This window comes from Rhododendron vialii, chromosome 4a (assembly GCF_030253575.1).
Source record: "Rhododendron vialii isolate Sample 1 chromosome 4a, ASM3025357v1".
In the NCBI taxonomy this organism is placed as follows: domain Eukaryota; kingdom Viridiplantae; phylum Streptophyta; class Magnoliopsida; order Ericales; family Ericaceae; genus Rhododendron; species Rhododendron vialii.
In genome coordinates, this window is record NC_080560.1 from 8,477,244 (window position 1) to 8,504,896 (window position 27,653).

The 27,653-nt window shown below is 36.2% G+C and overlaps 2 protein-coding genes and 1 non-coding gene across 7 annotated transcripts; 1 reads left to right on the forward strand and 2 right to left on the reverse strand.

Moving 5' to 3' along the window:
- Positions 1–3,768: 3,768 nt before the first annotated feature.
- Positions 3,769–10,844, reverse strand: LOC131323045 (homeobox-leucine zipper protein HDG2-like). 5 transcript variants are annotated; one of them, XM_058354661.1, is made up of 14 exons: positions 10,503–10,844; positions 10,263–10,384; positions 9,986–10,095; positions 9,054–9,256; positions 8,760–8,877; positions 8,197–8,385; positions 7,505–7,927; positions 7,235–7,336; positions 6,944–7,144; positions 6,666–6,846; positions 6,038–6,309; positions 5,836–5,931; positions 5,334–5,720; positions 3,769–4,238 (listed from the first exon to the last, which is right to left on the reverse strand). In XM_058354661.1, exons 3-13 carry the CDS (start codon positions 10,085–10,087, stop codon positions 5,355–5,357), a joined length of 2,253 nt encoding a protein of 750 aa, XP_058210644.1. In that variant the 5' UTR covers positions 10,088–10,095; positions 10,263–10,384; positions 10,503–10,844; the 3' UTR covers positions 3,769–4,238; positions 5,334–5,354. The 5 variants fall into 5 exon arrangements, with proteins under 5 accessions (XP_058210644.1, XP_058210641.1, XP_058210643.1 ...); XM_058354658.1 differs by having other exon boundaries at positions 9,986–10,122; XM_058354660.1 differs by having other exon boundaries at positions 9,986–10,122; positions 10,263–10,370; positions 10,499–10,844.
- LOC131324970 (small nucleolar RNA snoR100) lies at positions 4,992–5,099 on the forward strand. The gene has a single exon (XR_009199547.1). It is a non-coding gene; the product is annotated as a small nucleolar RNA snoR100 (small nucleolar RNA).
- A 12,169-nt stretch (positions 10,845–23,013) lies between the features above and the next one.
- LOC131323056 (protein translation factor SUI1 homolog) lies at positions 23,014–27,653 on the reverse strand. The gene is made up of 5 exons (XM_058354674.1): positions 27,540–27,653; positions 25,172–25,278; positions 24,880–25,085; positions 23,437–23,490; positions 23,014–23,340 (listed from the first exon to the last, which is right to left on the reverse strand). Exons 2-5 carry the CDS (start codon positions 25,206–25,208, stop codon positions 23,296–23,298), a joined length of 342 nt encoding a protein of 113 aa, XP_058210657.1. The 5' UTR covers positions 25,209–25,278; positions 27,540–27,653; the 3' UTR covers positions 23,014–23,295.

Sequence of the window (27,653 nt, forward strand, 5' to 3'; positions counted from 1 at the left end):
CCCTTGTACAGTAAAACGACCCCAACCGGTCAGAAATACTTCAACCAGCAAGATATTGATCTTGTTAGAAAAATCAAGGAGATTTGTAGAAATTTACCAGAGCTAGAATTACCATTAGAATCAGACTACATAGTAATAGAAGTAGATGCAAGTGAGAAAGGATGGGGAGCAATACTCCTTAGCAAACCTACAAAGTATTCAGCAAAATCCACAGAAAAGATTTGCAGACACTCCAGTGGAAAATATAAAGAAAAAGGAAATTTAGCCAGGATAGATTGTGAAATATTAGGAGTTATTAACGCCATTAATAGCTTCAAGTTATGGTTATTCAAACCATTTACAGTCAGAACAGATTGCGAAGCAATTGTTAAATTTCATAAGCTTCTCAATGAGAAAAAGATTAGTACTCGTATATGGCTTAATTTGTTGATACAATAACAGGTAATGGTTACACAGTAGAATTTGAACATATTAAAGGAAAAGAAAACACTTTAGCAGATTATTTATCCAGAGAAATAAGAACTAATATTTCTGATTTTTTCAGATGGCATCTTCCAGCAACATAACCAGTTCAACCAGAACAGATCAGAAGTTTTTAACTTTTGGGAATGTAACTCTCAGAGTTTTTCCTGAACAATCCAGATCTAAGTTCAGGTACCTAATCCATAATATCAATGAAGAACAGAAGTGTCTTTTAGATAATCTTTGGGACTCTCACAAAGACGTTCCGAGGTTCTTAGCTTGTTTAAATGCTTTAAATATTTTCTTTAATCAACAAAATGGGTCAAATCCAACAAAAAGATTTTCGATTTATTGTGTAGCTATAGGCCGTGTCCCAGGAATTTATTCCTATTGGCCAGAAGTTTTAAAACAAGTAGATGGAATCCCTTCCTCAACATGGAAAGGCTTTCATACCTTTGCAGAAGCAAATCAATGGGCAAATCGCACCATTGGAAATAATTTTTATATTTCTGAGTCTTCCAGAAGATTAAATACTCAAGCAGCCCTTGAGATTGCAGGTTTTGAAAATAACCAAGTTTTCAACCAACCACCTTCTAACCAGCCATTTGCTCAGCAAATAAGATTTTGCGGTCATTGTGAAACAATGACAAAAAATTTTAGACTTTTAAATAAAAGAAACCAAGATTTTGAACAAGCCAATCAACAGTTGATCAATAACCAGAGAAGGCTTGAAGAAGAAATAACAACTCTCAAAATGAAGTTGTTAGAATCAGAAAAAGAGCTCAAGAAAATCAGAAGCCCTTTTACCCCACTGGTAAAAGTGAGAAAGCAGTCTTCCCCACTGGAAGATGAAGAAAAGAGTGAGTGGAGCAAGGAATATGATCCAATAGAGCTTTTGCAACCAAAAGCATTTACTTTTCTTTCAAAATTTCCCCCAGATGTTATTAACCATATTCAGCACTTAGCCAGGCAAGATAGAGCTCATTTTCAGAAATTCTTATTCTCAGAACTTATCAAGATCAACCAGAATAAAGGTTGTATTCCGAGACTCACTATTTCCTGGAAAACCCTTTATTTACAAGAAGAAGATGTTGTTCCATGCCCAAGAATCAAACCAACTTGCATTCAAACACCTTTGGAACGAATGACCTGTACTTGCCAACTCATTTACAGCATCCCCATGGCCAACATAAACATGAAAAATTTCAAACCTTTTTATCTTAACTTCAAGGATAGAAAAGTGGAAATTACAGAAGCAACTCTTTTGGATTTTGGATATATTCAACAAATTATATTCTATGACCCAGAAGATACTAATAGATTTGGAAGGAAAATTGCAGTATGTGTTCTCAATTCTATGGCAGAACAGGGTACAGCAGTTGAAGCGGTAGTAGAATCAAAACTTCCAGAATGGACGTCTACAGGACAACTCATTCCCGCCTACCACAACATCCATATCAACACCAATCCAGCCAATACAATCCTCAGACGTATTTATCATTGCGATAATGATGCCCCATGGATTTGCGAGGCAAATTCAATAAGAAAACAGATCAGGCATTCCATTGCCTTCACCATAGATGAAGGATTTCATTATGATAGTTTATATGAGTATGGGAAGGCACCATTAATATGTGAAGACCTATTTCAAAAAATTAGGTCCAATGATCACATTCCAGAACTAAAATTTCACTTTGAGACAGGACATGATAATTTAGTCAGATATTATTTAAAACAAAAAGATCAGCAAAGAGCCATGATAACAGGAGAAGATTTATCCAGCCCATCCAATCATGGAGATGATGAAGATTTCAATTTTGATGAAGAAGCCATCCATAATCTCAACAATACCATGGAAGGATGAGAAGAAAAGTCAAAGTATCCCACCATGATGGACAGCAACCCTGTCATCACATGGGTCGATACTTTATGTAAATTGGAAGTATTTGCTGCCGAAAGCAAATTACTTTTACTATTTCAACCACTCTGCACCAGCAAATCAACCACTTTTACTATTTCAACAACTCTTCACCAGACAGAAGAAATAATTAGTCCAATTACTTTCGGACACCTTTCTGTATAGCAATAATGTAAGGTCCTCTTTTTCAAAAGGAAAGTTGAAAGATGTGACGATGCGGGCCAAGAGATCACGCGGCATCTACTATCCTCATTGAGAGACCGGATCTCTTTTACTAAGAGGTTGCCAGTCATTTTTACTTTGAGTCAGTCTATAAATAGCCAAGAGTCTTTCGTTTGTAATCACGACTCTCCTAGCATTTGAACACTTGTTATCTGTAAGCATTTGTTGCAATTGTATTTGGTCGAGTCAATCTTCAGCAGTGAATCTTTTGATATTTGTAATTAGCAGTTTGCAGTAATAATATTGTAAGTTTCTCTTCAGCTCTTTTGTTCTTTAGGGACTCCCGAAAGGGAAAACCCCTATGATCATAAATAAGGTGAATATTGTATGAATCATATGTCTGCATTACCCAAAGATTTTAATCCAGTTTTAATTATCATCAGTATTTAAAATCCAAAATTTTAACGAAGTAATGACTTCAGACCTTTAAATCATAAAGCCTTCTTGAGTCTTAAACCCGTTTTGCCAGAAAGTGGCGTTGAGGGAACATAGTATTCGGAGGTAGGTTAAGAAGGAAAGTAAGGAATTTCTTTGAAAAGGTTTTGGCACATAAAGTAAAGTGATAATAAAAAGAAAAAGATTAATCAATGGGTAATCATATATATCATTCAGTTTACAATATCCAATTTATTTTAAACAGTTTATCTGGATCATGTGGTGGTTAGTACCGAGTAGGATTTACAAAAATTGATTACAAGTTTATATCTTTGCATGCGTGAACAAGAAAGAGCATATTTTAATTCATATTCGCAAACTAGAGGAAGAAATATTTACTCAAAACTTTTTAGTAAATAGACTTTTAAATACACCTTTATATATCCACAGACCTCAATATAGTAGTACTCTCATTAGATTCATAGAAAAAGAACAAGATAAGCTTAGAGATTTAGAACAGTAGTTAGCAGAAGCACAAGGCCAGTATCATAAAGCAAAACCATTCCAGAATTAGGATTAAACTGTAATTATAAGAAGTAGAAGAGAAAAAGGGTAATAAGTACATATAGATGCACCACGTGTACTTAGGTTACACCACACAGGATAATAACTTGAACCAATCACAGTGAACATGGGTTGGAGCATGGGCTGATGTCCTGGTCTATAGCATCACTCTAAAATAAGCTATCAAAATACTTAAATGAACAATTAGATAATAGCGGAAAAAGACATCAGAAAGCAACACCAATTAAATATTCAAAACATTCGAAATAATTTAAAAGATGTTAAAAAGTAATGGAAAATGAGTTTGCTTCAGGCTCTTCCAGCCACTAAGGCTCAAAAAGCACAACAAATGAAAACAAGGGAAAGGATCGATCAAGATGATGCATAAGAAGTACCAACACTTACCCATGCACAACCCTAACCCTAAAATTAACCAAAACTAAACAACAGTTCAGGCTCTGATGAAGGCTACATAACTAAGGTATTTTTATATTCTTCTCTCCTAATTACTGTATCCCAAGAAGTCAATTCCGAACCTAAAATCCCTTCAAATTTGGTAAAATGATTAGGTTGCTTCTTTGGGTGCGAAAATCGACACCATAGAGGAGCATAAAAGGTGCGATCTTGACTTCTTCCGATCTTCAATGGCTGGCATCCATCGGCTTTAATCTCTTTTTCCTTATTCTGCATCCACGAACTGAAGAAAAATTAGATTTTAATTTGCAAGGAATTCAAAGAGAGGAGAATAGTAGTTATTGGATTAAATGATAAGCAGCACAGATAAAGAAATAGAGTGCATATATTTATTAAGCTTTTTGGCCCGCATGGGCCGGAGAGAATTAGCACAAGGAAGATGAAGCATCTTAATAAAGATAACAATGAATGAGCAATGTTTTGGTAACTATATTTGGGTACCACATTTGGAAACACATTCTACTAATATATTGGTACCACATTATATAGTACCAAAAATGTGGTCATCAGAGTCTTAGTGATAATGAAAACATAGAAAAATAACTGTTATTACCCCTGCATGTACTTCAAACAAATAATATAAGTATTTTGTAAAGTAAAAACTACTGTTTTATCTGCAAAGTAAGTATTGCTAAAATAGTTAAACTAACACACGGAGAAGAACTCCTACAACCTCTTTATCCTAGCACTTAAGTGCACCTCCTAATGTGGTTGAGCCAAAGATCTCCTGAATAAAGACAACTTTATTAATTCCAAATAATTAGACCAACTTGAAATAGGTAAGTTGAGCACATCACGATTGGCAATTCATCTGAATTCAATTACCTCACCACTGGAACAAGCTTATAATTTTCTTGTTAAAAAAAGCCTCCATTAATGTGAGATGCACTAATTTTAATAAATCACATTGGCAAAAATTAATAAATCATGGACATAGAATTCTTCTGTTTCCAAGAAACATTTTAATCAAGTTAGAGAAAGAATAAAAGATGGTAATATGCACATAAATTGAATTGGATCTCCAGGTCTGTCTTCTCTGATGTCATTTGGATTTGATTTGGGGATATAGTTCCGCAGCAAAACAAGTATAGGGAGGCCACTATTTCAGTGATATTCTGAGAACAGTCACTTTGTGCATATTGCCAAAGATTAGATCTGTCTTCAATCCTCCTCCGCCTATATCTCCAATAATTGGAAACTACATGGGTTCTGTTGTTATTGTTATTGTTATTGTTTTGTTATTGTTATTGTTATTGTTGTAGAGAAAGTAGGAAACTAATCAATTAAAGAAATCACCCATCTCAAAACGTGAGCTTACCCAATTTGTAGGCTTCACATTTCAAGCACTGTTGGCGGCCACAGAAGCCTTAATCCTTTCGACGGTGCAAGCAATGAGGTTGTTGACAGTCGCTACCGATCCAAGAGAAAGCTTTGCATTTGGAGCAGAATCCACCAAAATCTGGAACGCGACAGTCAGAAGAGATCCACCAGGCCCGTCCTCAACAAGCTCACCTCCGTGCCCATTTGGTCCATCTGGTAGTATACAAAATCCCGATGGCAGAATGGGCACGTAGTCCGGGTCTCCCCCTGCTAGTACCAGGTTCATTGCAATTACATCGACCGGGGCGTAAATGACATAAGATCCGGTTGGGTCAGTGCAACTTTCTTGTAGTATCAGCATATTATTCTGGTTTCCGCCTATGGTCTATAATCATTTCAAAAATGTGGTTGTTAATACAATTTTTGAATCAGCTACCGTTAGAAATAGTATGAAATAATGTTTCAAAACTTGAGAAAATTGAGTTTTGAACTGAGCTTACATTCACACGCAATATTGACACACAGTTGCCAGTTTCGCGGCCATTGGAGAGGTGTGCCATTTCTTGAATCACACCTCCATTGGAAAGGATATCCCACTGAGATTAATGATAAGCATATCAACAATGTTGATCAGTGCTAGATATAATTGGTTGATGCAAACTATCAAGAATAATCAATTCGAAAATAAAAAGTTTATAATACCTCATTTCTAGACTGTTCATCGCGGAGGAAATCAAACACTCGTTTTGGCGGGACTGGAAGCCAGAAAGAAGTAGCAGCGCTTAGCACAATACCCGGAGGACGACCCGGGTCATCGATGCTTTTTCGGGTCATGACCCGTACATCATCGGCTCCACTTCCTGATAATGTGGTCCACGTGTGAGCAGTGGAGGCACTCACTCCGCCGCAAAAGCTTATAACCATTCTCTCTGCCAACTTCAGTATGCTCCTTTTCCCTTCTATAGAATTTATAACTTTGCAATGACAAAAATAAGGAAAAATGAATTAGCCCTACATAGCACAAGGCTTTTTGAAATTAAAGGGCCTAAAAAGCATACACACAGATATATATGACACGAGTACGAACATGTGACACTGGGCATTTGAAAATATACATGCATGCGTATTTGTGTCCATTGCATGTTCAAGATGCATTACTGCATGTTTGATAATGTCTTTTTTAGATGGCTACATATGATTCGATACTCATAATACTACTGCTAGCGCTATCTAAACCCTTGGTTGACCACAAAATTGACATGTAGGTACATCATATATAGCAGAGGGCTAGTTTGTCAATTTTGCATCAACTCGAGAAGTGTAGGGTTACCGGCAGAAGTAGCAATATCAGGAGAGAGAGTTGTTGCCATTGCACTTGCAAGGCGTTCACACTGCCTATCCAGAGTGAAAACCCAACGTTTTGCACCAAAAGCAAGCCCGGAGCTGACCAACGGCCTGTATAAATTGTGAACTCCTCTATCATCCACTTCCACATGCTCTATCCATGTCACCTGAGCAAAACAACGAGATTGTTGATACAAATTTCAAATAGAATGAATGGCTAGCAGCTTCTAGTTCTAATTCTAATGACAACTATATATTTTTCACCTTTGAGTACCCATTCGGCATTTCCTGAATCAGGCAACCAGATGGACGTCTTCGGCACCTCATTACCGGGCTAGACCGCAGATTGTCCAAAGAAACATCCACCACGGCCCATGTACCATCGATATGATGCTTGCAGTACCTCACAAAGTAAGTTTCCCGAGTAGGTACGACTGGTGAAAGCACGTGAAATTCGGCACTCATCTGAGAAATTAGAATTGTATTGTGTTAAGAAGCAAATTGGTGTAATTTACTAGTAAAACAAAAGGAAAAAGTTTATGCATTCTGTCTTACCACTTGCAGGGCTCCATTGTAGTTTCCAGCCACTCCTGTTGATAGAACTTCGAGAGTCGTAGCTCTCGAGACAATCCCAGAGAACACACTAGCCCATTGATGCTTGTTATTACCCAAAAAAAAGTGATGGGAATTAGGCCCATATCCATCCAATAAAAACCCACTAGAAACTCCAGATATGTTCGGATCATGAATTTAATGAGCAATTTTATCGATAAAAAGCGAAGATAACATGCTGTGTGACTACACAAAATACATGATGACACTTACCACATCCATGAGGATTTCGACGAGGTTAACATTGTTCATGATAACAACCATAGTCTCACGCGATGCTTCGGATCTAAACCCCAACGGCTTTGGCCCGATCCCTCTCGGATACGTCCTGAAGTACTCTTCTTCATTCAGCACACAAGTGTTGCTTCCGATGCCCGGGATCCACGACGGGTCGCCCATTTGAGCCATCCGGGTTAGCTCCTCCATAGCTGCCACTGCTAGCTCAACTACCATCTGCTTATCTGTCTGATCCACAGTAGGTCCACCCGTCGGCCTCAGTAGGTCTCCTGTACCATATAGTTCCCCTCCGAAATTCCCTAGCTCTAGTGATCGCGGAGTCACCGGTGGTGATACGATGGGGTAGTTCAACACCGGCTTGCCAACGTACTTGGCTGCTATGGCTGCCATTCTATCAATCTAAAACCAATGGAAGATAAAAATATGTGTTAAGAGAAAGTTATTTGATAATAAGATGTGAATGATATTTACCAAATAAACAAGATGGGAATGATAAACATAAGGTTCAAGGAATTGTCGAGTTGAGTGTGAGGCCTACTCATAATGAGTGTGTGCTGTAATCGATCAGTCCAACATTCTGAATATTCTCATTGACAAAATTTGGATCTAAACTATTTTTCGGTGAAACGTAGCTTGATTCAGGTGTAGTGATCATTATTAGCCATTACCTCGTCCCTTAACCGAGAATTCTCCATCCGCAACTGTTGTTCATCGTACGACATTTCGCCCAAGGCCGTCGGACCTCCGCAAGACGGGCAGGAGGAGTTACCGAGAGCATCCCGGTACCTCAGGTTTTCAGTCCGGAGCTTGTCATTCTCGTTTCGGAGATGTGTGTTGTCATGGCGTTCATGTTGCATCTGAAGAAGAGAGATTGAAACAAATTAGCATTGGCCAAGGAAACACAAAATATTTTCTAGTGGCACGATTTGATGAAAAATTAAAATAGAGTACATTAAAATTGGAGACATTTTCTATGGACCGAAACGTATCTCACAATTTTCTAATTTTTGAATCTATGTCCGAACCATTAATCCACGGATCCAATCCAAAACACACAATTTTGTTAGGTTCCTAACGGTTTTACGGTTCACCGAATTTTTTGGACAGCTCTAATTAAGACGTTATGTCCCTCGAAATATGTCGTAGTCTTATTTAGGAAAGCATAGTCATAAGGAAAAGAATAATGTAATAAAATAAAATAAAAAGAGTTAATTAGTTGCTACTATTATACCTTCATTTGGGTGCGCTTGTTTTGGAACCAAAACTTGATTTGGAGAGGCTCTAACCCCAATTCGCGGCTCAGTTCTTTCCTTTGCTTGTCATCTGGGTGTGGACACTCCTTGAAAAACCTTCGAAAAAAAATATAATTCAATATGAAAATAAAAATTAGGCTGAAATTAAGAGTTGTCCTTCAAGAACAATTCAACAATTGCGAGGAAATTAGTCCGAACAAAGCCCCACACACCCTCGTCAGCAAAAAATAAACAATAACAACAACTACGACAACAATGATAATAATGCTCACGCTTCCATTTCCTGGATCTGATGCTGAGTGTGGCGGTGGTAGCGCTTCTTCCTCTTCCGCTGGTTAGGCTCCGGATCGTCGGCCCCGGAGCCACCACCTCCGTCGGGGTTTTCGCTCCCCGATTTGCTGTCGAAATCGTCTTCTCTCATCCTCCCGAAATCGGCCTCTACTGTGCTGTGTGGCATGTTGTCCAGTGGATTAAACTGTTCCAAATACCCATCACAACACAAAGGATTCAACAAGATTAATTAGTGTATATTTACTTTTCTATTTTGCATGTTTATGCCGTAGTGTGCGCGGAAAAAGGCTGCACTGATAAAGTAGAGAAACAAAAATAAACCCCAATGATACGAGGGGTATGGAAATTGAGTAACAGACAAAAGTTTAGGAGAGGGAAAGGCTCTATTTTTTTTTTGAAGAGGGGAAAGGCTCTATTTATGCTTTCCAAAAAAAAGCAATACTACATACGCATTTTTAAAACACAAGTAGATGAACAGAATTGTGTTCGGAATCGTTGGAGGCACATAAATCCATATGCGTCCAAAGATTCTAAACATAATTGTATCCGAAATTATGCTTTAAAATTGTGTTTACAAACTTTTTGTTCCGAGGTACACACCATATGTTGGAAAAGGTTAGAAAGAGAGTCGGAAGCAGTTGACCCCAGGATTATACAAAGTGCTGAAATCTCTCTCCCTCTCTCCCTCTCTCTCTCTCTCTACAAAGTGCTGAAATCTCTCTCTCTCTCTCTCTCTCATATACAAACAAGAAACGCGTTTTGTAGGAAATCGAGATGGATTTTTCTCGAAAAAGCAAGCAGCTTTAGCTAAGTTAACACATTAATGAAAGTGTTTAACCACAGAATTTGGCTAGAAAGATTAGGCCATAATTAGGATTATACGAAAGGTTTTAATCAAAGTTGATTAATTAACCTGCCCAAGGGTAAGTCCGGAAGTCGATCCAAAACCACCAGCCGCCGCCGTGGAGCTACCGCCGCCTCCGATCATCGTCGGAATATGTCTCGCGGGCATCATGATTCCACCTGGCATTTTTCACTCCTTAGAAAACCCTAAAAAACAGTAGAGCCATATATATGGGTGATCAGTGTATATGTCTAGTATGAGTTTGATTTTCAAGAAAAACATATGGTAGAGCTGATTTCTTTTCCTTTTTTCTGTTTATTCCACGAGAAAGTGAAAGAAAATATACTTGATGTAGGCCGTTTGACAGATCACAGCTGCAACCAAAACCAACGAATGTGGTGAATCCAATTAAAGTCTTCTCTCTCTCTCTCTCTCTCTCTCTCTCTCTCTCTCTCTCTCTAAAATTACCTGCAAGGACAAAGACTTCAAATTAAACTGATACACATGAGAGTTGAGACCCAATGAAGAGATAATAAAACATGAGAAATGCATATATGTATATAAGTAGCTCTTTCTATCTACATACATGAACTCCAAAAGTCTGTTGGAAAGCTCTCTAAAAAAAGTAAAAACCCTATTGAACAAGGAACGGTAGATGGATCTGTCAAGAATCTCTCTCTTCTTGATGGAAAAGGGAGTGAGTTTTGGGAGTGAAAATGTGTGATTTGATGGGGGTTGCTTTTAATAGAGGGAATAGTCAAGGAGTGGAGATAGAGAGATGAGGATGAGAGAGAAAGTGAGACCCAGATGGGGTAAGGAGGGGAGAGAGAGAGAGAGAGAGAGAGAGAGAGAGCAATGGAGAGAGCTTGTGGAAAAGGGCGGAGAAAAGGCGAAAAAAAAGATGGAGAGGAAAATTGAAAATTGTGGCAGAGATGGAGCAGTTATTGCGAGGTGCGTAGAGATGGTGCGAATGGCATTTAATGGAGACGAGCTGTAATTGCTCTGGAGAGAGAGAGAGAGTGTGTTTCGTTTTCAACTTTCTTTTGAGATGGTAGGGTGGAAAGGTTGACGGCTAAAGCAGAGAGACTTTCACCGCTCCATGGATTTTTGCATTATTACTGTTCATATTTGCACAAAAAAATATTATGCATGGTTCAATGTTAAAATCTAGCGGTGTTTGGCCACTTTTTTATTGGATTATACATCCTCCATTTCAATTAATTAATTGTCTCTCGCTCTATTCTAATCGGCTAATAAATTCATAATATCTATAAATTCGTAATAAATTTTATATTGAATACTCCGTATGAATCTTATTTGATAGATCTTAATTAGTTTTGTAATACAATATTTTTTAAATTATATAAAATATTATAAATTACAAGATATGATCAATTGAAAAATGACATAAACTTTTAAAAAGAACTATTAAATTGGGACGCATGGAGTAAATATTTAATATGGAAATTTTGGAGTGTGGGAGCCAATTTTAGAAGTTATTTTGTCAAAATGTATCATAAAAATTGAACTGGAAAATGGTAAATTAAAAAAAAATCATCTTAATTATTTTTATCACCATGAAAAATCATTTTGCAATGGTGGTCAAAGTGAAGGGTTTTTTTTTCACGAGAATATATATATATATAGTAAGTTAATTACTCTTACAGTTCATAGATATAGATACATGATTGTATATATTTATCGAAAGTTCGTAAATGCAATTTTTTTAGTATCTGCATTTTTCGTAAGTTCGTAAATGTCATTTACCCGAAAACGAAACTTTCAAAGTTCGTAAATGCCATATCACTTCAAATTTCGTAAGTTCATAAATTCTCTCAAAATAAGCAACTTTGGAAATTGGTCGTAAATCCCATATCCTTCTAGGTGATGTAATATTCTTTTCACATTTCAGTTAATTAGCATTATTTATTATTTGACTATGTCAACGGAAAGAGAAATATTTTTTTTGCTTATTTTGAATTTTGAAACTCTTTTTCCTTTTTTGAAAGGAATTTGAAGGGGTTACATTGGTTTCATGAATAAAATTTTAACAAGAAAACTACTACTTAAAAACTATGAAAATGGTTAAATTGCTTAAAACTATGAAAATAGTAGTTTACTCCTTTATTTTATTTTTTTGGTCAAACGGAAATTCAAAATAAATTACGAGAAAAAGTACCACATAAAGGTTACACACAAAGTTTACTCCTTTATAGCCGGATGCTGCCTGATACATATTTAATGTTGCGTAGGCGTTATTACCTTTTTTTTTATGACAATTTACTTTTAAATTTCAAGCTACTATATGTCGTATGCACAATGCTTTCCTAGCCACTAATTTAACAATTATTTATAACTTAATCATAAAATTATGCTAGCTATGGGATAGCACGCAGCCACGCACCTCCCTTTCTCTTCCAAAAAATAGTCCAAAAAGTTATATCGTCAAAAGACGATAAGGGTGTTTAGTCGGAAAATAAATATTTAAAAAATACTCCTTCCGTCCCAAATTCTTTGTTCGGTCCGCAAAACGAAGTGTTAAAAATAATGCAATTTTTTTAAGAAAAAATTCAAATTTTTTTCGCAAATTAAAAATACTCATTGATATCTAGTAAGTTATTAAAAAAATTTTGATTTTTTCTTGCAAAAATTGAATTATTTTTAACACTCCGTTTTGCGGATCGAACAAAAAATTTGGAACGGAGGGAGTAAGAACTTAAGCAGAACGGGGTAACATTAAGTGTCTAGTCACAAAAATGATAAATTCCTAAAAGTTGTGAAATTATTAATAAATAAGCAATGTCATATTGTCCACATTTATGCATCAATACTAAAAAAGAAAAGCTAAATAAAACAATCAACGACAACATAAAAGTTTAAGGCCCCCGTTCATCAATCCTAGAGGTGACGAACCCCCAATCGATCAGTCAGTCCTCTCTAATAAACAGCCTCGTTGCGGCGAGGATATCACAAGTCACCACGAGATCTACAGCTTGCTTAATTGGCATCAAGTTTAACAAGATTATCAGCACTCTGATTAGCCACTCGGTAGACACGAGCAAGAGTGTGATGCTTATATATTAATCAAGCTTAAGACCAGTGGCCATCCATGCATGCCTTGGACGTGGCCGTACGTTGCGCCTGAGAAACACTAATCTATACAAGATTGAGTGAATATAATCATGACCAAAAGGTCCAAAACCCATCCAATTTCATATTCTAAGATCTCTTTGATTAGAAAGAAAATTATGGTGGATGATCTTTTCTTTTCGGGATAAGCTTCTAGCACATGATTTATCGTGATCATAACAAGTTCTTCCTTCTCAATGTACCTCTTATCAAGGGCAGAATTACATGTAGACTAGGTTGGGGCTATAGCCCAGGTGAGGTTAACAAAAGTTCAAAATTTTACATGTAAAATTTTAGTTCAATAAATTTTAGCCCACCTCATTTTATTTATGTAGCCCAATCCATCATATTTGATTATCTATATTGAAAGAAAAGTTGCTAAAAATATCAAGCCAGATTCGATAATAAATTATTTCTACCCTTTAAAACAACGTAGGACACAACTAATTAAGGTATGGCACCACTTCAATAGTGTACGTTTTTTGAACTTTTTATTTTTTATTTTTGAACATTTACGTATTTTTGTACAAGTTTGCTGGACATTAATTATAAAAAAAAATTTGTTCATATATACGTATATGTTAATTTATTAAATTTTGTGTTAGCCCAGGGAGAATTAAATTTCTGGTTCCACCCTTGCCTCTTATTGAGTTTCTTTAATGAAATTTTCTTTGCCGATAAAATAAAATAAAATAAAACCTTACCCTTAACATATAATATTGATCATGATAAGAAATATCACAATTATGAGTATAATGAGAAGTGTCATAAGAAGTTGACATATCTTTCAAAAGAAAATTAAACTCCCCGGTTTGTTGAGTAACAAAGCCAAAGCTAACATCCTTAACTAGGTTGTACAAGAAATTAAAATACTCAAAAATTGAGTAAATAATTTCAAATCAAAATTTATTTTTGGATCAATTCCCTTACGGTCGCCAGAGGCAAAAAAGTTGAATAATGCAAATCATTAGCATACTTATAGATGGTCTTCTATTTTTTTTTTTTTTTTTGCTAATTCAAAATATAATCTTCTATTTTCTACTTCCTCCGTCTCGATTTTTCTTTCGCCCCAATTAACATGCTCTTATATTCTGTGTAAACCTAAACCAGGGCATAGAGCTTCTATATATAGATGGTCTTCTTTCTTTCTTTTTTTTGGTACTTCGAAATATAATCTTCTATTTTCTACTTCCTCCATCTCATAAAGTTGGTCTCTTACGAAATTACGTGCAATTTTCAAACTTAAAAATAGTGTATTTACTAAAATAGTTTTTCAATTTTTTTCACCGTTCAAAAGATCTCGTCAAAATCTATCAAACAATATACACATTGTAAAAAAAAATTCAATAAATACATTATTATTAAGCTTGAAAATTGCACGGAAATTCGTAAGGGACAAACTTTACCGGATGAAAGGAGTATACAAATATATAGTGGAGTACATGTGCGCGCGATGCAAAACACAAACACACACATATAGATAACCTCCGCCTACAAGGCGGAGGATAATAAGTATATAAAGACAAAACAAGTTCGAGTATCCCTACATATTTCACAGATATCAAGACATTTTTTCAAATATCGATACATTTTTTACACATTATTCAACGTCTAATGGGCGAAGGTTAGCATTTTCCCACGTACAGTATATACGAATTTCAAATCTACTTCTGATCAGCCCCTGTCGATCTCCAATTGAATGACAACTGTGTATACTCACGCGGGTTCTGCCATCACAAGATGTCCCATTAACTGCATTCATGCCAATCTTGGACGGTTGGACCCCTAATCTGCTTTACTCATTTCATGATGTCATTAATTAATTTGTTAATAATCCTTTTCAAGTAATTAATTAATTATTTTAAAAAAAAAATATGTTTACTTCGTTTTAGTTCCGAAAGTTAACATAGTAATTCGTTCTCACTTGAGTTTGAGCTTCAAATGTTTAATTAAATTTTGCATTGACGCTAGCTGATCAAAATTGGAACCAAGAACAATAAATAGAACATATTATTAGTAAATTTCGCTAGGAGCATCTTGCAGAGGTCCTTTTCCTATCCATATGTTTAGCTAATGTAAGCGTAAGTGGTTGGTCGAGTCAGATAATGAAAGCAAGTAAGGGGCTTCTTTCGTTAGATAATGATAATATTAGTAAATATACACTCTCAAGCTCTCAGGTTCAATTTCTATCGTTGACATGTAACTTAAAAACTATGAGGCCATTGGAAGTTTGTGTGGTCGTTAATTTCAGTTTCTCGGGATTAATTCATGTGCTCGTAAATTGGTCCAGAAACACGATGATCAACGAGTAATATTTAGCTAATTTAGGAGGGGAAAAGTTCCCCAAAATCAGCTCGCTCGTTAATCGCTCTTTTCTGTTTTGATGAGCTCCAATAATCCTTCTTAATTGGCTCCCTCTTCAGGGAACTGTCACAATATATAGCTCCCAAATGAACAATTTATAGTTTTTTCTTGCCACTTTTCATCTCTCTCTCTCTCTCTCTCTCTCTCTCTCTCTCTCTCTCTCTCTCTCGGATCCGTTTAATAAGAAATTGATCTCTGCTAAGTATAATTACAGACCTCAAACGTGACTGCACGTGAGGGGAATGTTAAGGAAATAAAGTCCCACATTACTTGAGAGTGGAATGGATGATCACTTAATAACATCTGAGACCTCTCCACTCATTGCCAATTGGTTTTGGGATGGATATAAAGTTTTCACATGGTATCAGAGCGGGACCCGTTCCACAAAATTCACAATCCACACCCACAATGACAGACCAGCAAAAAGGCTGCACGATGATGGGACTCAAAAGTGGCCACACGTGACAGACCTCAAAAGTAGTTGCACGTGAGGGGGGATGTTAAGGAAATAGAGTCCCACATTGCTTAGGAGTGGAATGAGTGATCACTTAATAACATCTAAAACTTCTTCACTCATTGCTAATTAATTTTGAAATGGATATAAAATTTCCACAAATCAAACGTAGAAAAGCACATTTCTCACATCTATTTTGAACATATATAAGAGAATGTATGCATGTCTGACTCCACCCGTTAAGGACACCGCATGTTATCAAAAGTCCCTACCCAGTCAACAGATCTAGTGATCCCCGATAATTCCTTTTGGGTCTACTTCATTTTTTTAAATTTTCTTAGTTTGAAGAATGGCGATGTGTTAGTATACTATTACTCCCTCTGTCCCAATTTAAGTCTCTCATTATGATTTTGTGTGTCATTTTCAATGATTTATATTTCTTAACATATATATATATATATATATATTGCCCGGCAAAAGGAAAATTTTTATTAAGCTCGACAAGGGTACATCGAGAGAGGAGTCCACTTAGGTCCCACCCAAAAAAAGGAGCAGGAGACCAAATGGCAAAAGGGAAAAGGAAAAAAAACAGAGGGGACGTTATCTTCAATAACAAGCATCCGAATGTTACGAAAGTTGTGGACTTGATCAAAATTAGAGTGGCATTTTGGATCAAGGCAAAATTTAATGTTACGGAATACTCGGTGGAAGACTTCAAAAGGGGTTTCTCAACATATATTATGGTTTATGTTTTTAAAATCATTGTCTTATAGAAATAATTAAGATCTATCAAACAAAATTCATATTGCATATTTTTAGTAATATATATTGAGATATATAAGCTATTGAAAATGACACAAAGAACCGTAGTAGACACTTAAATTGGGACGGAGGGAGTATATATTATTGTGCCCTCGAAAAGTGATTGATTTATTAAATGTATTGGCCACGACAACGTTTTAATATACGTATCGTAGGAGCCACCATGGGAGAAAGGTAGTAAATGCAATTATTAGTAGAACATTGGTTTAACAATTTTATATTCATATGTAAAATACAATGTGAATGGGTCCCAACATGAATGAAAATGCGGGAAAAAGTGTAATTGTGTAAGTATGTGCTAATCATAGAAGATCGAGTTGTTTAATTAAACAAGTCACTTTTTTATTTTCTTGATAATTATTATACAATTATATTTTCCTCCCTTCCCCTTACAACAATGCGGTACGCCAGTAACTCATCGAATTTGCTCATCTTGTGTAATTATTTGGTGGTCTTGAAGCATAGTCATGTAGAGCTAAAAAACTCTTAACTACTACACAATCATGTGTGATCAATTTGCTTAGTTGTGCATTTGGTTGCATGATTATGTAATAGTTACGGACTCTAAGGAGCTATGTGGTCATAACCAAAAGCATGCATCTATTTTTTTTTTGTTGCTAATCTCACCCTCTCTTAATTTCCAAAGTGCAAAAGTACCCTTTGGCCTCTTATTGAGATTTGCCGTCTTCTTACATGAATAAAACCCCACTTACACGCATCCACCAACCTCACCTATGGGTTGTATTACAAGGGCATTATCCGCTTTCGTCCAAATTAGATATAGCGAGAACCTTTCAGGGGAGGTCAGTGAAATTTACCCTTGTGTAAATAGAGAAGTGCAATTTTGTTTGTTGATCACCAAAACCGCACAACATTTTGAGCGGGATGGCCAAAAGAGAAGTACTACATTGTTTGATAAGAAGAAGATGTCAGTGCAATCTAGAAGGAATAATATATATAATTTCACACCCATACTTGTTGGGACAACTTCTAAGAAGAAGATTCATCTTAGAAGCTATCCCAACAATTACCAAATATTATAGGGTAAGTTTGTGTAATTGTACCCCCTTGATAGTTGATAATCACTTTTGTGCAAAATGATTTTCATGTGCGTGTCTGTGTTAGTATATGTTTAGAGTTATGTCCGAACTTTATTACCATACTACAAGTCTTTTAGCTAAATAAGTTAATTGAATTTTTTTTCTTTATTTAAAAAAAATTACATCTGTTAGTTTCACGTTAAATTTTTATAAATTATTAGTTCGACTGGATAAAAAAATTAAAAAATTATGATCAAAACATTGACAACAAGATTTTCAGAATTGGAATATTACAAGGATTGGATTATGGTTATGGATTGTCATCATCTGACGTTGACCTAATAAGTTGTGGTGAATTTGTCCACTTGCTGGAACCTATCAGTGTCATGGCCCCTCCGGGAAAACGAAAGTGGGACCCCCTCTAAATTGACCAAAGCCCATCAGTACTCGATGTAAACGTCCAAGGAGCATCTTTTTGATGAGGTCAAAGACTTCCATAAAACGCAATATGCGAGTAGCTACGAATTTTCACTATAATTTTAATTTGTGTAACCTGTAAATAAGTATTTCATTGATTTCAAGGGTTAAATGGTGTGGCGCTGCTATGCGTACAATTTAAAGGATTAAATGAAAATGGCATTCAGTCCAAAATATATATATATATATATATTTAAATATTTTGGAACGGAGGAAATAGTAAAATTAAAAAACGCAAAAAATTGGAGACAACACTCAACAGTGACATTGAGAGTGTCATAGCAAAAAGACAAACTTAATGGATTTGGTGACCTCTTCTAGGTCAAGGATTTTTTTTTTCTTTTACCTGCCGGTCTTTTCCATTAATAAACTCTTCAATATACATAGAAGAAGTCAAAGCTCGTTAATAATTTTGATTTTGTTGTTTCTCCAAAATCCCTTGATTACCGGAAAGAGTTCTAAGTACATCTTGATCCATGGAATTCGAATATGCGGCTACACAAAAGACAATGACTTGTTACTTTATCATGCTTACTTGGCCGGAGCCTCGGGATTCCTCATGGTTTATATTGCTACGTGAGATCTTTCCTTTTATGTGGATATATATATATATATATATATATATATATATATATATATATATATATAAACTGCTCGGATGATCAAAATACTATCGAGAAAGAGAGATCCGCATTTTATTAAGTTAATGTGGTCCTTAGGTGAATGAGACTATATATACAGTCATTTTCAAATGAAAAATAAGGACCTCTAAATTTCTCCCATTTTTTGTTTCAATTTCGATAATCCAAGCAGCTCAATATGTTCAGAACGTGATTTTAAGGGTATCTGCGAGGAATCGGAAAAAAAAAAAAAAGACCGGAAAGGGCTTCATCCGAGCAGTTTTTATTTGAACCGTTCAATAAAAACAAACAAAAACTGCTCGGATGAAGCCCTTCTATGTCATTTTTTTTGGTTGATTTCTCGCGAGTACCCTTAAAATCACGTTATGAATATATTGAGCAGCTCGGATCATCAAAATACTATCAGAAAAGGGAGGTCCGCATTTTATTATGTTAAGGTGGTCCTTAGGAGAAGGAGACTATATATATATATCAATACACTTGTAATAAAAGAAGATAGGATGGTAAGCCAAGGCAAGCAGTGAAAATACAAAATTACCCCTCGTAGGATTACGCTTGTAGTTTGAGTTGAAAGATATGGTCGTCATTTCGTCTTGTTTGAAAGATCTAAAAGAATGTAGGATGGCTAGCCAAGCCACAATGTGAAATTACCAATTTGTCCTTATAGTTTGTCAACGATGGAGTTAAGATATGAGGGTATTTTAGGCATTTCAGTGTTAGGTCTTTTGCTTAGTCAAGAAGAAAATGAGGTACAAAAAAAATCTTTCTTTTCCCTAATTTAAGGGAAATTGTTTTTTATAGGTACAAAAAAAAAATCTAAAAATCTTTCTTTTCCCTAATTTAAGGGATATTGTTTTTTTAAAGTACAAAAAAAAAAACTTTCTTCTCCCTAATTTAAGGCAAGCCAAGCTACCAAGTTAAAAGACAAAATTACCCTTGTAGATTTCGTCTTTCAAATATTTTTTGGACATCTTGAGTTGAGGTTATTTTAGGTCCTACTTTGCTTAGTCAAGAAGAAAAGGCTTTTCGAGGGTATTTTAGATATTTTGGGTCCTCCTTTGCTTAGTCAAAAAGAAAAGACTTTTGGGATATTTTAGGTCCTACTTTGCTCAGTCAAGAAGAAAATGCTTTTTCGATAGTATTTTAGGTTTTTAAGGTCTTCCTTTACTTAGTCAAGAAGAAAATGCTTTTCGGAGGTATTATAGGTCCCCTTTTGCTTAGTCAAGAAGAAAAGGCATTTCATATGTATTTTAGGTATTTAGATCCCTCTTTGCTTTGTTAAGAAGACGAAAAAGCCTCATTATTTGCATAGTTTTAGAATCTAATCCATGACATTATCTTGATTATTGTTGCTATTGTTTGAGAATGAATTTATATTTTAATCCAAAGACCTATTTCTTTGATCTATGTTTATGCAATGTTTAATTTGTCCTGATGGAATCAGAAATACCGTTCCTTATAATCCATTTTTTTAACAAGGTTGAACTATTCGTGACTCTCTTCAATTTTAGTGCATATGTTGGATTAAATTACTTGTATAATCTATGAAATTACAACAGTCTTAATTAATTATTTGAGTCTACAAAATTAAAAATATTTTGGTACTCCAAAATAGTGTTCTATATGTTATTTTTTCCGTACAAGAACTCCTTTTGTATTGCTTAAAAATACTATCTTCTTCTTTTTTCTTTTTTAAAATGACCTTTCATTCAATTACTTACTCTTACGACTTCTTTATTTCCATAACAATATCCTAATCCAAACTATCTTACATACATGAACAGTTAATAGTTACACCAATGAGCACACAACAGTGTGCGAAGCACGCGGAATTACACTAGTATATATATATATATATATCACCGCGTGTTTTTCTCAGTATTAACTCATTCAAGGTACACACACATGGACCCTATGCTTAGTTGAAGGTTGAGATAGTCGTCTGAGACCTTAGCTTTCTGGATGCTTGGAAGATTGAGAGACATGGTCTATGATAATGATTCGAACTAGTTATTCAAGAGTTATTCTTTTCCTTTATTTTTTTTTCTCTTCTCTTAAGTCAGTTCAGTAACAGCTTGGTGATCATCTATAGCTTTCATAGAATATATAATTAAATGATAAATTGAATTCTAGAATTAATCTCGGGGACCAGACCAAAGAACATTAATCTACCAGCTTCATTAAGTACTTCATAAATTGACTCCTTACTTCTTCGTAGCAATGGACAAATTAAATGGGAATGGATTTTGTTTGGTTTAGTGCATTAAAGATAGCTAAAACCTATTAATTATACTCCGCAATGGTATTTGTTTAAGAGCATCCGTAATGATAATAATCAAAATCAATAACCAAAATATGTCACGTCATATTTGATTATCCATTTAGTCCATAATCAAACTTAACAACCTCTACCTCTATATTGGTTATTTTTGCATCTCTAACAAAAAAAAAAAACCACAATACACAATACACATTTGTCCAATCGCAAACGAGTTATAATCACGCACCCGACCACACCAAATTATTCTTCTCGATGAGACGATTCCAATGTAGGGTGTTTTTGAGTTATTGAGTTTGGTTATTGGTAAAAGTTGTTAAGTTTGGTTATGGAATGGGTAGAATTTGATTATTTGCTAAAAAAACTTGTAACTTTGCTTATTACAATGTGGGGTATTTTTTGAGCATTATTATTAAATTTGTTTATCCACACACATTTGTTTATTACAATAGGAATGATCTAACACTTTTATTTGACAAAAATAATGACGGAAGTATTTTTGTAGAGTGTGAAACATCGTGCGAGGGATTGTATAGATTAATTTGAGGTACGCACAAACTGGCTCTCAAGACGACAAAGCAGTATCCAAAAAATTCGTTGTTTCCACTTCGTCGCACAAGATCAAAATGAACTTGTTCCTTAGCAATTTTACCTGAATTATTAGTGCTTAAGCAGTACAAATCCCAATATACGCCTCTCTTATAACGATAGGTATACTGTACAACATTTGAACCCCACGGTGTAACCATCTACATGAAGTGAGTATGTGTACCGATCGTGAGTTTCCCCTAAATTTTTGGTCTGGTATTTTGTTAGAATAATATTTTGTTCAGCTTTTCATGTTTTGTGTTATCTCAATGAGAGGAATCGAAAAAACGTAAAAAATGTGGACCGAAGCATCTAAGACAACTATGGACACAAAAAATATCAATTGTTTGGTAGGAGTACTTTTATCGTATTCAGTGAACTTTTATTGATTTTTGTCATAATTTGTTATTTTTTAGACTACTCTTATCGAGACGGATAATTAATTTTAAAAGTAAAACATGAACCTAACAAAAATTTAGTCCAATCACTTATTGGAGGTCACATTGGGCAAACGAAAGATCAGTTCAATTTCGGCTTACAGGGAAAAAGATTCAGCCCAATTGGATGGTAAATGTAACTCAACACAACCAACTCCGTAGACTAAAAAATTACTGAAAATTCTGCAAATCCTGTTCTTGAAACAGATCATGCCAGTTGACCAAACTAGGCATGTCAATTTTGACCACCCAATGGAGACTTGCGCCGACCCAATAGTAAGGATACAGTGCATGGCAAGCACTACGTCTAGTGCAGTAATTCCAAATCCAGAGCAGCTTAAACCATTTTTGGTTTCCATGGTCGGGAATGTTCCTGCCAGCTTATGCGCACACCGGCTAATCTCTTCTCTAGTTCGGTCAAAAGGAGGTCATCCAAGCCAAGCCTAGGAAATTTACAAAAAAAATACTTTCTAACGGCTTGACCCTAATAATCGAAACCTAGACAAGTGTGGAAGGGACAAACCCACCAACCAACCGGAATAACCGCTAGAGCATGAGGGTTGACTTAAACTCAACTAAAACCAACTAGCAAACTTAGAGCATGAGATATCCGTACTCCTACAAAATGGATCGGTATATAAGACAAGCCCCAAACGAAGAACAGTTTTCACTAGTGCAAACACCAGCAAAAAGAAAGAAACGCTTTGGCTGTTCGGCTTATTCTTCAAGACTTTATGCGAGGAAAACTTGAGAAATCCTGTGTCCCAACTTCGGGATGCGCACGACATGCGCTAGCATGTCATTGTTTTGGCAAGCCCCGAAGAGCAAATATGAACTACACCAGTACGACAATCAATAAGAGACACATAAACAAATTGACTGACATTTCCGTACTGTCCAAAGAGGAAAATTTATTCCCAATACCAACATTGGTTGTGGCAGCAGGTAGCCAAACTAGTAACTTGAATCATAATGTAACGTATCAAGCTCTTAAAACATACATATACCAGCACAACTGATGGCAAAGCATCTTGTGGTTGAGAGAATACATTCGAATTGTTGGTAAAGTGTATAATAGATAAGATAGTATTCTAAGTGATGACATAGGTTGGGGATGAGAAACTAAGTGGGAAATTGATCTGCTGCTTTCTAAAAACCGTGAATCTTGATGTTTTCCTTCTTCACAATGCCAGCCTGTACAAGAAACATGAACTTCGTGTAAAATACAAGTTCCGATACACACACACGTGAATAGGAGCACAAAATTGAAGTCCAATCTAGTATTTTCACCTGCACAAGGAAAGTGGAGACATTCTTCCTTTGATCACCCTGAAGTTGAATGACCTGCATCCATGGAAAAGTTGCACTAAATCCTTCTGTTTATTTTGAGGTACAGATAAACAATACCATGGAAATGAATGTATCATATATATCTGAAAGTGAATGGGACATGCAAGGCCAATCTACAAATACCAAGGGCATTTCCACAAATAAATGAATGTTTAACATATATCTACAGAAAAAAGTTCACATACGTATCTGTATCCTACGTATCCATGGATTGGTGTGTTGTATCTTGTATCAAGATCTGTGCTTCCAAGTCTTTAGATATATCAACACTTCATATTTTCTAAGTACGTGCATTTGAACAGTTCTTCCATTTATTCTTGAAGTCTCAGATTCGGGAAATTGTTGAATTGTCATTGAAAGAGGGAGCATCTTTCTCACTTGTCAGAGACAATTATGTTTGACTAATTGATATAGACTAATTTAGCCACGGCAGACTTTGAGCCTACCTCAAGACTCAGGGCATCACTCAATGGCTATGGCTCTAAGCTACCTTCAGAAGAGCTACTAGCAGCCTCTTAGGGATTCTAGGAGGCTTCAATGGGTCGTACTTGGTTTTGGCATTAGGAGGAACTGATAAATTTGAGCTTCTGTTCATAACAAGATTGCATTTCAAAAAATGGAGTTTTCATCCTGGATAAGACTCTTATTCGTGGTGGAGTGCTTTGAGTCATTTATTGGTCTATCCAGCTGGCAGCTCCTGCAATATTAGTTGATTGAGCCTTGCTTGAGATTGGAGGATTCACCAATTAAGGAGTTGGGCTTGGTTATTGCTGTGGAGGCTATTGTTGTTAAGGTAGGTGCCAAGTGCCAACCATCGTATTGCTTGTATAAACACTAAGAACTAAAGTAGGAATTTTGAACGAAGAAAGCCCTTCAGAGTGTTAGATAGAAAAAAGAAGGTATAAATTATTGTGCTGGTGTCAGGTAAAACGATAACGAGTGAAGTAAAGAACAAATTTGGTATCCTATGGCTATATGATGGGTATTCGATGGGATGGAACAGATGCCCTTCTAAGCCCTCGCACCTGTGTGGCAGATTATTTTCTATTAGAAAAGCTAAAATGATGCTAACTTGGGTAACTTTGGTTCAAACTGCAAGCTGTTGCGTTGCATAATCAAATCAAAACTAGAGGGAAGGTGTTGTGTTGCATAATCAAATCAAAACTAGAGGGATGAAAGGAAAATTAAGACCAAACTATAGGGAATGCCGACATGATTTCCCCAACTTTCTTTTAATATTACCGATAATAAAAAAATACTTATTTTGTGATTAAAAAAAAAAACTTTCTTTTAATATCAAATTCAACCTCAGAGGGTGACATAAATGAATGAAACACTACATAAAGTTGCACACTAGTTTTTAGAGTAGGATTAGGATCAAACCTGTCCTAACTCAGGGTCCTGGACAACAGTACCATTACAGCAGAACTCTTTCTTGAGGTCTTTGAGAATCTTGTTATAGCTAAATTCCTTCTTCAGCCCCTGCACAGTGGTCAAGCTTTTTCTCCCATTGCGCTGCTGAGTACGCACATGCACATACTCCTTTGTACCAGCACCTGAGTCCTCAGCACTGGCCTCGGCAAAAGGATCTGTTTAGATCACAACAAAAAGCCAATTACTAACTCATATGGCTTCCAATCTTCTTCCTGTTGAATACTGAACAGATACAACATACCGAAAGCAGTTGAAATCGGGACGTCTAGTTCAGACATGAAATTTCTTGTTGAAATAGACAAGCAACAAATGGGAGATCTACTTTGACCTTAATCAGAATGATCAGAGCTGAAACAGACAGCACAACGAGACCAGTCAAAACCATACCGAACCATTCAAAGCTTAAAGAGGCAGTGAAACAAAAAGTGAAATAAGCAAGTAAAATTTCGATTCGATTAGAAACAAATGCAAACATCCTGTAACTCAAACAAGATCTGTAAATCAACAACAGCCATAGCAGATGGAACCCATGTATGAAAATCATCACAACAATAATGTAAGCGTTATGATCACCAAGAATGTTTAGCTGGTAGCCCCATCCTACTCTTTTTCCTTCGAGGTTCACCCAACAACTTACGAACCACGGAACGACAGGAATTGTTCAGATAGATCACAAACGATAGGGAAATGAGAAGAGACGAAGGAAGACATATGGGATACAGCAAAGAAGATTTATATCGCTTGCTCTTGAAGCTCAACATCAACTGCTCCCACTTGGGCACGTGGGAATCGTATCCTTTACACCGCACAGCAATAACTAATTACAGCTTTTTCCCATAGCGTTTACAAATATATTACAAAATTCACAGAAAAATCTTCTGGTAGAGAGAAACTTGATTGCAAACCAAAATGCTTGGGGTGGGTTTAATTCCTATAGAAGCAATTCATCTGAGTGCTACATTGTTTGGGCAACTAGCTGAACACTTGAACAAGACGGTTCAAAAGAACAAATATCCCAGCTCAGCTCAATGGAAAGAAAGGCCGGCCGCAGCTGGGGGCTCTGCCACGATAGGAAACAAGAATTCTTGGGCTGACCTTTCTTCCTCTTTATCAGATTAAATTTACGCCTGAAATGACTAAAGGTAGAGAAGAGAAATGAGGCCTAATAGACCCAGATCAACTTATCAAGTACCTTGGTGCAAAGGAGGCAATGTTCTAAATGGCACTTCGCGCTAGTAGGGCGGAGACCCACCTCCAAGCTGCCTAGGCGGCGCCAAGTAATTCGGCGTTTTTTTTTTTTTTTTAACAAACCATTACCCAATCAAACTATATTCTATGTATCCATAATGCAAGTTCCAAGTTCTACATAACCATAATGCAAAGTTTAATGTACAAACCCAAATGAAATTAAGTAGTAGCAACTAGCAAATAAGTTGAATAAGACAACAAGTAGAAACAAACGAGATCGGAGATCCCTAATGCCAAGTTCAAAGTTTATCTCCTTCCTCTAACTCTTCTCCTCCATACCCTTCCAAAACTTGATCTCCATTAGTTTAATACTATACATTTTAGGCCGCCAAAGGCCTCCAAAGACGCCGACGCCGCCGCCAAGACCGCCATGGCCGCCTAGGTGGCCGCCAAACACCGCCAAACACCGCCAAACCTCCTTGGGGGCCAAATCAAATGCCAAGGGGTAATGGCGTGGCAGCAGGACACCTCCAAGCCCTAGGCAGCCTCGGCGGCCGCCATTTAGAACACTGAAAGGAGGTGACTTTAATGAACAAGAGCTATTTTAGAAAGAAAGGGATACACAAGGATATGTACAGAGCTGTTAAATGAACCCAAGTTTTCAAACTTGACGTTTGTTTGGCTTGAGAAAAGCTTGTTCAAGATTGGTTCATTTAAGAACTAAGCCAACCTCGAACACAAGTTTCAAGTTCGTTAAGTAATGAAAAATCTTGAACAACCTACTATTCAGTATGATAAGCTTATATTGTTAAGAAAATCAAAGCACTAGATTTATTTGTTTTCAGCTTTATTAAAAGCTCATTCAGCTTCAGTTTGACTAATAAGCGAATCAATTCCGAACATATTCTTAAAAGTCATGACGTTTTCAAATCAAAGATGAATAATTCACTGCTCAACTCATGAGTTCCTTTATCAGCCCTACATAAACAGAACAACGAAGGAACTGAATAAATTTATCAAAAAGTTCTAGTCTTGATTGATTTACCATTCATGGGGGAAGTTTCATCAAAGTCTAGCCTCCAAAAGACGCGAAAATACAGTAGATTGGTATAATTTCTAGGTGAATAGCGACGTTGCTGGATTTTTTTGACACAGCGAAGGAAGCAAAAGCAATTAAAATATGAAAGTTGAACAGGACTATGCCTTTTACTAAAATTCATCCTTCACGACCAACTAATGCACCAAAAATGTAAAATTGGCAGACACGTAGAGATTACAAGCACTGAATCAACAGAAAACGGGGGGAAAAGAAAACTGCTTGCTAATCAACCATGCCTGTAGAAATTAATGGAGTAATATCTGAAGAAAGATGCACGAACTAAAGCAATATCCACGCATACGAATTAGGTCACAATGAATACCTGGACTTGGAGCGATTTTGTTGAACAAATTCCGCCGAGAGAGAGAGAGAGAGAGAGCGCGTGCGAGAGAGAGAGGGAGTGGGGGTTTGGGCTTTAGTTTAGTTTTGATTTGAT

Excerpts from the sequence above, each read along its gene's own strand:
- LOC131323045 (XM_058354658.1), bottom strand. The coding sequence starts at position 10,102 with ATGCCAGGTGGAATCATGATGCCCGCGAGACATATTCCGACGATGATC. Across the intron at positions 6,847-6,943 it reads TGCCGAATGGGTACTCAAAG|GTGACATGGATAGAGCATGT; the intron begins GTGAAAAATATA and ends TGTTTTGCTCAG. Across the intron at positions 5,721-5,835 it reads TGTCAATATTGCGTGTGAAT|ACCATAGGCGGAAACCAGAA; the intron begins GTAAGCTCAGTT and ends AAATGATTATAG.
- LOC131323056 (XM_058354674.1), bottom strand. The coding sequence starts at position 25,208 with ATGTCTGAACTAGACGTCCCGATTTCAACTGCTTTCG. Across the intron at positions 25,086-25,171 it reads CCCGATTTCAACTGCTTTCG|ATCCTTTTGCCGAGGCCAGT; the intron begins GTATGTTGTATC and ends TGATCTAAACAG. Across the intron at positions 23,341-23,436 it reads TCTCCACTTTCCTTGTGCAG|GCTGGCATTGTGAAGAAGGA; the intron begins GTGAAAATACTA and ends TTTCTTGTACAG.